Source organism: Pelmatolapia mariae, linkage group LG17, assembly GCF_036321145.2.
Source record: "Pelmatolapia mariae isolate MD_Pm_ZW linkage group LG17, Pm_UMD_F_2, whole genome shotgun sequence".
In the NCBI taxonomy this organism is placed as follows: Eukaryota; Metazoa; Chordata; class Actinopteri; order Cichliformes; family Cichlidae; genus Pelmatolapia; species Pelmatolapia mariae.
Genome location: NC_086242.1, coordinates 35,571,088 through 35,583,130, shown reverse-complemented (window position 1 = coordinate 35,583,130; position 12,043 = coordinate 35,571,088). Strand labels below are relative to the sequence as shown.

Below are 12,043 nucleotides of genomic sequence, written 5' to 3'. Positions count from 1 at the left end.
TCACGATGGGGGTCAGGGCTACGGGTCGCCAGTCGTTCAATGAGGAGATGGTGGAGGATTTGGGTACAGGGACGATGGTGGCCATTTTGAAGCAGGCTGGGACTACAGACAGAGAGAGGGAAAGGTTGAAGATGTGTGTAAACACTCCAGCCAGCTGAGCCGCGCATGACTTGAGGACGCGGCCGGGAATCCCGTCCGGACCAGTAGCTTTGCGTGCGTTCACCCTCCTGAAGCACTTCCGCACATCCTCCTCAGACACAGTGTGCGCACTGACGTCATCCGCGGTGCGCACACTGTCCGGTCTCGTGGTGTTCGCTGTGTCGAATCTAGCGTAGAAAACGTTTAGATCCTCACACAGAGAGGCCGTGGTCTGCGGTGTGCTGGTTTTCCCTCTAAAGTCTGTGATCGTGTTTAGTCCCTGCCACATACTCCGAGGGTTGTCAAACTGTTGCTCCACCTTGTCCCTGTACTCACGTTTGGCTGCTTTGATCGTCTTCCGGAGTTGGTAATGTGCGTGTTTGTAGTCCGATGTGTTCGCGGAGGCAAAAGCGGTGCTCCGTGCCGCCAGTGCTGTGCGAACATCTCTGTTAATCCAGGGTTTTTGATTTGGGAAGGATTTAACTGTTCTCACACACAAGCAGATTAAGCACACTGCACACAGAGATTCACACAAAAATGAGATATAATATGATACAGAGCATGACTGTCTGTCTCAGAGTGATAAGCATGACTGGGGTGTGTGAAGAGCACAAACACACATCGCTCCAGATGACATGGGAAGAAAAGAGATGATGCAGTAAGTGTAAACGGCGTCAGATGGGAACAACATGTGCTCATTTCATTTTTCACGTGTTTGTTGGCTCACAGGAATCATTACAGAAACAGCTAAGTCAAACTAGTCGAACTAGGTCAAACTTTGTAATGCTCGGAGAGGGTCGAACGAACCCAAAGAGCTACATCTTAGACTCTACAGGCCTAACAGGGCATTTAGAAAACGAATGAACAAGAATGACTTGTCAGGAAACAGCCTCTTCTCTCGAAAAATAAGATGGCAGCACATGTTCGGTATGTAAGTTCCATTTAAACAAACCAGACTGTGGAACAATGTCCACACCAAAGTGAGGATCTTTGAACATGACACATTGCCAGGTTGAGAGAAAACCAAATATGGCATGAACGCATCATACCAACTCTCAAGCATGGTGGTGGATGAGTAATGATTTGGGCTTGTTTGGCAGCCACAGGACCTTGACACCTTGCAGCTATTGTGTCGACCATAAACTACTCTGTATATCAAAGGATTCATGAGTCAAATGTGAGGCCATCTGTCCAAGAACTAAAGCTTGACAAAAATGAAGTCATGAAACAGGACGATGATCCCAAGCACAGCAGCAAATCTGCAACAGAATGGCTGAAAAAGAACAGAATCAAGGTGTAGCAGTGGCTCAAAGTCCAGACCTCAACCTGATTGAAATGCTGTGATGGGACCTTAATAGAGCCATGCATAAATGAATGCCTATAAACTTCACTGAAATGAAGCAACTTTATAAAGAAAATAGGACCTAAATTCCTCCACAATTATGTGAGAGACAGATAAAAGTCACACAAAAGACAATTACTTCAAGTTATTGCTGCTAAAGATGCTTCCACAAGCCACTGAATCATGGGGTGTCTCTCGTTACAACATTTTGCAACTTTAGACAAGTTGCAATTTATCTGTGTAAACAGGTAAGCTAGTGTTAGCTCACAGTTGTCAGACGAAACCACAATAGATTTTTTTTATCTCCAAAAACAAATAAAGGTCCCTTTGTTTGGTTCTGGCTAATGTTAGCTAACACTGGTTATTTACTTGTATGTCTTTTAATGACTAAAAACAGTAACAGCACTAACAGAGGGGATAAACTGTGATTTTAAGAGGAAAAAAATAAGAACGTTGAGGACAGGCGGTGACGGTGCGACCAGCTTACCCACATATCCTGGTGTGCCACAGGCAGTTGACATGACGTCACCGCTGCCCTCCATCTTTGAAAGACCAAAGTCACTGATCATAATCTTGGACTCGTCTTGAGGATTAAAATACAACAGGTTCTCTGGCTGAAGGAAGGAAGAAAGAAAGAAAGAAAGAAAGAAAGAAAGAGTCTTTGGATTACAAACACTGTCACTTTGTCTAATGTCTCAGGCAGTTAATAGACAGACAACCTTATTGCTCATTTTACACAGTCCTGGTTAATGGAGGTCACTCTGACCAATCCATTCCTTCAAACAGCTGACACACACTACACTCACCCACAATGCACTGCATGTGTCGAGCTACTGCCCTTATTGCAGCAGTAAATCACGGGCTGTCAAGTGAGAATGAAGCACTTGTGTGGATTTAAAGTGTGGAATGGGAGAGTGAGTGTTTGTGTGTATGTGGGGTAAGACTTCAGTGAAGAAGCAGGGAATGTGTGTGTGTGTGTGTGTGTGTTTGAGTGTGTTACCTTCAGGTCTCGGTGCACGATTCCCATCTTGTGCAGGTAGTTAACGGCGTCCAGGACTTGCCGGATCAGCGTGCTTGCGTCTTTCTCCGTGTAGAATCCTTTTTCCACGATTCGGTCGAACAGCTCGCCGCCAGACACCCTGCAGGACAGGACAAAAGGTGCATGTGGGAAGAAGAAGACCTTACACACACAAACACACACACAGCAGTATCTGGTAGCAGGCTGGGGGGATTTGCTGGGTTGATATTTTTGGTAATTTATGAGCAGTACAGGTTCCTAGCCAAGAGTTTGTGGAAATGGTGAGCCATGTGCCAGCTCACACACACGGACAACCAAACACACACACACACACACACACACACACACACACACACACACACACACACACACACACACACACACACACACACACACACACACACTGATATTCCCTGCAGCTTCATAATTGTAATATATACACATTTCTTTTGAAGATGTGCTAAAAGTTGGCAAAGCATCCTTTAAATACAGCGAATCCTTTCATTTCTTCCTTCATACACATTCACCACTGACTTAAATATTTTCTAACTTCTCCACGATTGCACTGCAGCTCTCAGAGTTTTATAATATTTCAAGAATATTCTTTAATCTTTATCCTACTTTCTTTTCCTTTCACTGCAGCAGAAGCCAAAGAAAAAGCTTAAGTTAAAATGTCACAGTGGAGCAGTGGGGGGAAAGACGTAAGAGCAAGAGGAGACAAAAAGGACTGATGTGTGTGACTTTGTGCGTTGTGACGTGCGATATTACTGCAGTAGTAGATGATTAAAGATGAGCCTCAATCTTACAGAAAGGATAATTCCACTTCATTTGTTTTTCTTGTCCCAAAATGTGAGCGGCACATCAGATTCCATGAATATAGGGCAGCTCAATTTTGAGAAAAGATTATAAGGGAAGGACAGAAGACAGTGTGTAAGTATTCAGTGAGGAAAAAAAAAACGTCTCCCATCAAAGTGATCAAAAGGTTCTGAAATATTTGCAATGCAGCTCACACTGTCAGCAGTCAGAGAAAAAAACTCATTTGTGACCTAAGAAAAACATTTAGGAAGTAAAAGGCAAATTTCTCCACCCCAGGCAAATTCTTTCAACAGTTAGTGTTAACTTTTATGACTCGAGAGCACATGAAACAACTTGTCCAGGTATACGCAACATGCAGTTTATGCAGGTGAGAACAGCCCTCCACTTAGTTAACAGACACATAGCTCCCCCTGCTGGAGAGGACCATCTTAATTGCCCCAGCAACATTAGCAGTAATAGAATACATTAATAGTATTAATATAAAGAATGAGCACAAAAACATGATAGAAGTAGAACGCCTTATACAGTATGCTTTGATTTACACATGAATAAAAATGACAAAAATAAATATACCCTTCATATATAGAAACACACCCATGGCCAGGAATGTGTACATATGACAGAAAGGACACATATGGATTCACAAGGGCAAACATGTCCACACACACACAGATCAGATTCGAGCATACAGTTCACACTGACGACATAAAAAAAAAAATCTAAAAGAACCACTAAACCAATTTTTCTCTCCTCAAAGAGGACAGCGACTTGTCCAGTTTTAGAGAGCGTAATGCCTGGGCATGACAAAAAAGGGCTGAATACACACACACACACACACACACACACACACACACACACACACACACACACACACACACACACACACACACACACACACACGATACAACGGAGATCAGCCACCAGGCTGCATTGTTGCGTAAGTGTTTGCATAAGAAGACCATGGCAATCAGACAGGAGCTCCCACACAAGAACACGCTCGCACAGTCACACGCGTACAGATACAAGGGCAGGACCATATACACACATACACAATACACACATGCGCACACATCCATATAAGCACACACAGTGATAAAAGGAAATGCAGAAATGCAGTGAAAGGCAAGCACAAACAGACCAAAATCAAAACACAAACACGTGCAACATCGTAGACACAACACACAGATCCTAAGATACACATACTGTCTGCCAAATTACCCACATTCATCATTTCTCATTTGATATATCATTGCAAAATGCGGGAGATCAAAGATCCCGATGTCAACAATGCTCCACGCTGTGCTGGATATGGGTTTAGCCTACAGTATTTCATCTAAAAAATCAACAAAAACAAAAAAAAGAGATAATCTGCACCACCTGCTGCTGTTTGATTATCAGCTTTAAGCATCATACTCCCAGCCTCATGTGACCTTGGCTCCACTAAAGCAGGTGTCCCCACTCAGGGCACAGCCCCCGACATCCGTCACTGTCAGCAGGGGAAGACTTGTTAAACACACACATAATGGCCAAGTCTAAAAACGCTCAAAGTATCACCCTGTTTTTTCATTTCAGGCAAGAATTCTGCAGCTGCAAAGATTTATGTCTTTGATGATAGCTACAAATGATTTTAAATGACTTTAATTCCACAGTAAAGAAATGTGATCAGCAGCTAAAAGCAGAATCATAGAGTACTACTCCATAATGTGAATCAGCATGGCATTTGCTGAGTACTCTCCCAGGACAGGAGAGAAATATGTTCCCCATGTTTTGTGTCTCAGTCTCTGTCTCTGTGTTAGCTGTTGGCTTGCTTTTTTAACTTCCTGTTTTATTTGAGCTTTAATAAATTAGAGATGAGCTTAATGTTAATCCTGACTGCCTGTGAATATGCATTTGGGTCCTCATTCACCTACATATGACAAGATGTTAATCCTGTCAGCAGTCTGGATTCCTCCATATGGAAGCCACAGTGTTGTGAAACTGAAAAAAAAACTGCAGGGGCCTAACCTGCTTGGAAATTTTTTTGAACAGTGTTTTGGTACAAGGTTTTTGTGTCATTGTGACCAAAGAAATTAATTGTACCAAGACAGCACCTGATATCTCTGGCTGGAGCTTTTAGAAGAACTCTAGTAAGAGGAGAAGGGCAGCAGAGGATGTGATGATGCCATTCCAGTGGTCCACTATGATCCTGGTGCCAATGGTATGGTGACAGCCTTCTCTAATCAAGAGTACAAAGCATGTATGTGGAATTGTCATAATTTGGTAGGTTGGGCTGGGTTTGGTTAACTTTCTCTCAGGTGGTTAACTCTTCACTCTCAGGTGAAGTTGCTGGTTGGACTTGGCATTCCCACATCAGCCCAGCGTGCAGTAGTTCTGACCAAACTGGTCAGTTTCAGGTATGAAGCAATGGTAAATAGACTGGTTCTTACGTTATATTTGTCTATGCCTAAGAGCTTTCTATCTGACATTTATATTCACATTCAGTATCTTGCCCAAGGCGCTTTCAATATAGACTGGAGCAGCCAGGGAAACCTCCAAACCACCAACCTTCTGATTAGTAGATGACCTGCTCTACCTCCCAAACTACATCCCAAACGAAGAATATATCTGGGCAAAAAAGTGCACTGTTCTTCGCCAGAAAGTCATCGCTGCTACGGTGACAAACTCCCAAGGTTAATTCCTTGTCTCAAAGTTATTCGTGCCTGGAATCTGCCTTGAAAATCTGTCTGCTCAAGTCACTCTTGGCTGTGGATGACACCAGCATCACTCCATTGCATTGAGCCGCTGAATCTTGTAAAGGAAGGAACTCACCAGCTCAAAACCTGCCTGGCCGCTCTTCACCTGTACCGCCCCACCTTGGTAACCCAGCTGAGCTCCTATTTATCTCTGTAGAAGGTAAGACCATCTTAAAAGTTTAGATGACCTTATGTTATGTACTCACCACCCATATATGAGTATTAGCATTCTCTCTCATCTCTAATAGACCTATGTGTCATATCTTACTCAACCCAAAACACCTTTAAACTTGCACACAGTTACCTAAGTCTGCTCACTAAGTCCGGTTTATATCTAATGATGATATTCTGGCCATTTTATTTGCTAGTAAAGACCGGGATGAGACAAAACACCCAGCATCAGGGGTCCACAAGCTGGTCTACTCCTAGTGCCAGTCCCAAGCATGGATGAATGGGAAGATTGTATCAGGAAGGGCATCCGGAGTAAATTATGCAGATCCATCTGCTGTGATGACCCCTTGGGAAATAAGGGAGCAGCTGAAAGTACTTTACCTTTATTTGGGGAAGACACACAATTATATAGCTACTTGATATTATACAACCCCCTCTAATCAAATTTCCCTGTTATTACAAACAAAATATTATGAGACATAATAAGATTGAACGAGTGGCTCCTAGGAGCTCTGTAATCATTAACAGCAAATAATCTAAAATGACATACTTTTTATCTTAATCTTGTGTCTTCACATCCATCTAGAGACAGCATCCATCTAATCTATCTGCATCTATCTGTGTGATGTTTGATGATGTCAAGCCACAATTGCACACAGCAACACTGCTGTGACTGCAAAAAGAACAAAAGAACCCACACTTCGTTTTGTTTCAATGAATTATTGAACAGGCATGCTGGACGCTGATGCATGGGCCCATCTGCAAATCAATGCATCCTGTTTTTCGCTCTCATTTTATTCTTAAAGTTCTGACTGATGCTCGGAGTTCCAAGTAATGATATGTAACCCCACTGATATCTTTGCCTGCCATGCTTAGACAAGGGCATCAAACAGGTTAAATAGCTTTTCACCTTGTCTGCAATGTGTCACAATTGTGCTCTAACTTTGTTAACATGTACTTGCATAGCCTGGACAATAAATTATAGAATTCCTTTATTTTAAAAAACAAGCAGTGCGTTTCATCTGAAAAGCTGGTTTTAGGGCAAATTAAGACTGTCAATATATAAGACTGTCTTGATAAATAAATTCATGTAACACACTGTACGATCCTTAATATGTGCAGAAAATTGAATTCTGTGGAAGAAGCTTCATTGCCTTCTCTTGGCAGCCTGCCACGTCCTGTTCGGTGATATTAGGTTTCTTCTGAGGAAAACTCCACAGGATACTTAAGCTGTCATGGTGTAATGATGGAGAGATCCCTGTGTTTAAAAGGGATGAAAGGAGTGACTATGACTGGCTATGACTATAGCCACCTTTAACAAGGTCACCTATAATGTATTTTTTCTAATCCAGCCTCATATTGGTGTGCATTAGCCACACCTCTGCCACACTGGGCTGGCGCACTGCAATGTAGTGCAGGGCTGTAGGGTGGAATCATGACATCCTTGCTTACGATGCAAGAACATTTTTGAAAAGTAAATGTTGCAACAGTCAGCCCGCTTGTCATGTCACTGTGCCTCATTCATCTCTCCTCTGTCAGCTGATATGTTTACAAGCAGGCAGTGCTATTACTCTCACCGGACGATGGCTGTGCATCGCTGACGACGGCAAGCCTTATTTTCTGCTCATCACAGCAGAGAGACAGAGATCTGACCGCTGCCTCATTAGCTGAAATGTAGGGAGGAAAACCCCACTCCTACATTTGCACCTCCACTCTGCTTTCTTTGATCTCAAGCTTGTTTTTTCACGTGAACACTTAACTGAGATTAATTGTCTAAAATATCATGCAAACACAACAATTACCCTAATTAGATTATACTCCATATCTGTGTAAACACAACCTGATTAACACAGCGAGACAGCTATTAAGCAACAGCACAAAAATAAGGTCTTATTGTGGCATTTATTCAGGCTTTAGGAGAAAATGTTTCTGTTTCTTATTCAGAGAACACACACGCACACACACACACACGTGAATATATATACATATATATATATATATATATATATATATATATATATATATATATATATATATATATATATATATATACATCTCACCCCCAACCAGTCGCGGCAGATGACAGCCCCTCCTGGTTCTATCGGAGGTCTCTTCCTTTTAAACGGGAGCGTTTCCTTCCCACTGTTGCCACAGGTTGCTCATAGGGCAGGTTGTCTGATTTTTGGGTTTTGTTTTCTGCATTATTGTAGGATCTTTACCTTACAATGTAAAGCACCTTTAAGTGACTGTTGTGATTTGGTGCTGTGTAAATAAAACTGAATTAAATCCTTTAAAGACCCTAAAGACCCAAATAACTAATCTGATTAGGTCTTTAGGTGAAGCTAGCGTATAAGAAGTGTAAGTAGAGAGAGAAGAGTATCATGTAGGGCACTCTTTTAAAGGTGCATACTGTAGAACATAGAAGAGCTCTAATCAGGCAAATGCTTCTATAAACGGATCAAGTTGGGTCTTTAACATCAACTTTTTAAATTGCTAATTATAGCTGACTTGTAATTTAACTTTTTGGAAACACATTTTCTGCGCAACAATACAACCGTAAGAAAAGACCACAAAAAAATCAATACGGTGGACAACTCAGGACTAATTGCAATGTTTCAAGAACGGAAAGCTATTCTGCTCTTTTCCAACTCCAGATTTTTATTCTTTAATCGAGCAGCTTTGCATGACTCACAGGTCAACTAATCCTTATTTATCTCACACCGGGACTTGGTGCAGCCCCTGAGTTAATCCTCTGTCTGAAACAAGTTATTTTAGTTCCCTTTCCCCTCCCTTTAATCCAACTTTCTTCTCAGTAGCTGCCCCTCAGTCGCTGTGAACCTGAGATGACTATATTAAAGATATCCTCTGTCAGTGACATCTTACTTAGAGTAGAAAAAAGCCTGAGGATTTAGCGTTGTCTGAAGCCTCAGCTTTCGACTCACAGGTATCACAGCCTTTGTACTATTTTTGGGGTTTTTAAATTCATAGTCCTCTACTTGAGGCTTTTCTGTTTTTCAGGTTTGTGGTGTTTTGATTTTTAGTTTTGGGTAGTTTGAGGCTTAGACACATATTTTAATTCCCTTTGCAAGGTTTCTAAGGTCCCTGCATTTTCTTTATTCTAGTGATAAATATTGCTCCCTCATTGTTCCCTGACTTCTTGTTAGGTTTTTTAAAAACTCAGGTCAGTGTTACTTTTGGTTACTGTTTCTGTTTTACATTAGAGGTTTGTTTTCTGTTGTTTGCTGTGTTAGTTTTGCTTCCTGTCAGTACTCCAGATTCCCTAATTGCTCTCGGTTTCTGTTAATTACGTTCGTCTTTACCTCATTTCTCCTGTTTGTCACCCACCAATCAGTCCTCAGTGTATTATTTATAGAGATGTAGAGATGTATTAGAGATGTGTGTTTGAGCATCCATCATTTTAACAAAATGATAACAATTTGGTTAAAATATAGAAATTTAAAAAAAAAAAGACTAATAGGCCCATTCTAGCTTTTAGCCAACCAACGCCCATTTCCCCATAAACTGGACTATCCCTTAAACCTCTGTTATCATTTTCTGCAAACTGTGCATCACCTCTTCTTGTAACAAGACCAAGAGCCATGTTCTAATGTTGTTTCAGTCTCATCTGAACACATCCAAACTGTACAAATGAACTGAAGAAGTGAAATACAGCCAACAACCCAACTGTCAGTGGACAATCCACAACAAACAAAGGCTTAAAATTATGAATACTGACAAAAAAAGTTGTCTGCTTCTGTCGAGTCCTGCTGATTACAAGCTTCCCACAAGCTCAATAGAAGAAACTGAAAAAGATGATACTATTCCAAAGGAATATAGAAAACTGTATTAAGAATCCCAGGTGCTACTTTGTTTGGATTTATTGAAAGCCAGTTCTTTTATTTATTTATTTTTTACTGATATGAAATTCACAGCACAAACAGCATCAATATAAAGCCCACATTGCACTCGGTTGCATTGATTTTCATAGCTGCATGGGTTGATTGCCTCCCTGCGGTCAAGGTTACGTAAGACAAGCTATGATGAACAGGAATAAAGGAAATTCTGTCAGACTGCATTGATCTGCCATACTGCAATTACATGAGAAATCTACAAAAATCCTTGTTTTTAAATGTGGTTTCTGATGACTGAATAAGAAAACCAGCACACCACTGAATACAAATGAGGTTAATTAGTACTGTAATGATCAGTAGAAATGCAGCTATTGCCAAGCTTCACTTTGCAGAAGCACTGTTGAGTTGGTGCTCTGGGAAAACACAGCCACCATTTACAAGAACAGTTGGACACAGCTGCACAGGGTTAAAATAGATGCAGAGATGAAGCTGCAGTTCTGTGTTTTGCTTGGAGAAGGACAGCATGCAATGCTGATGCTAGATCAAAAAGGATTCTGAGCTACTCTATCTTTTGATCCTTTCACATTGCCTTTTATATTATGACAAATTCATAATACATCTGGGCATCATAACTACAACTGACACACTGAAATAATTAGATCAGCACATGTACAAATATTCACTATGGACACATTTTGTTTCTATCCAAACTATGGTTATCTCAGGCAATTTTAGCTCTGAGAACTGCCATGCCACTGTGCTACCCCTTGTGAAAATGTTCAGTTCAACAGATTTAGCAATAGTATAAAACATGTACACATTATTTGCAAATTAATATGTAAGTTACCCATATGCCCAATTTGTTATATATTCAAAGAGGGTTAAGCATTTAACCATGTTTGAAGCTGACCTGTGTTCAAGCAGATTGTACCTGGAAAAATAGTGAGCAGGAGGAAGATATAAAGAGAAGGAAAGCAATGAAATTTTTTTAAAAAAAGCAGAGGGCAGATGGTGTGAAAGAGGAGAGGAAAAGGGATGGAGGGTTAGAGGGAGGTGTGAAGAAGGATGCGATATCAGAGACCGGTCTTTCTTGTTACTGTTCTTTTTCTCAAAGAAATAAAACAGCAGGTACAGCCAATGTCTTTTGGTTAATGAACTACTGAATTTCGAAACCTATGTTAGTCAAAGTAGAAAAAAATCTTGCCTTTGATTCTTAACCTTAACTTTAACCACAGTCACTGCTAGATCAAGTGAGAGCACTCAGCAATAATAACTTGCTTCTTTACCAAACAGCAGTCAGCTCTGTTAACTGGTTTATCCATGACAACAGGAGATTTAATCAAAATGTTAAGTTTGTACGTTAACAGCTTAACCACAGTTAAGACCTTTGACTGGAGTCTGGCCAACAGAAGGATTTTAAGTGACGTAAAAGCTTAAGGAAACTGTGTTTCTTAATTTGTCATCAGAATGGAGTGAGGAGAAAAAAAGCGCTGCCCAGACGTAGTTAATCTGTGTTTGTTATGTCTGGAAAGTCATCCATTTATCTTGCCATCAACACATTGGCATCTTAGCTAGCTACCTAGGACCTAGAGATTAGGTGCAACCTTGGAAAAGTAAGTAAGCAAATGTAGATAACAAATTTACAAATTTTACAGTAATGTTGATAGGAATCTTTGCTTAGTACACTACAAGTAAAGTTTCTGCTTCTACATTTTTAGCTCGTAGACTAGCTTAATTTAGCTAATTTGAAACACTTCATAATCTAATATTACTGAGTGCTGACTTTATGGCGATTTAATGCTTTAGCTGGCACAATTATTATTATTACTACTGGTAATATTAATCTAACTATAATGATTGCATGGAACTATTTAACAATCTATATGTGTGTGTTTTTTATAGTAATGATAATGTCAATATTGCATTTCAACGTCTCTAACATCTGTTTTTAGACATGTAATATTGCATTTCTTAG

At 40.6% G+C, this 12,043-nt stretch overlaps 1 protein-coding gene across 2 annotated transcripts in view; it reads right to left on the bottom strand.

The window, feature by feature from the left end:
- The window catches only part of camk1da (calcium/calmodulin-dependent protein kinase 1Da), an 80,639-nt gene that overhangs the window by 18,192 nt on the left and 50,404 nt on the right, over positions 1–12,043 (bottom strand). For both annotated transcript variants that reach the window (XM_063460804.1, XM_063460805.1), the window contains exons 4-5: positions 2,481–2,619; positions 1,968–2,094 (exon numbers count right to left, since the gene is read on the bottom strand). In XM_063460804.1, the coding sequence (XP_063316874.1) occupies positions 1,968–2,094; positions 2,481–2,619 (266 nt within the window). The remainder of the gene's footprint in view (positions 1–1,967; positions 2,095–2,480; positions 2,620–12,043) is intronic.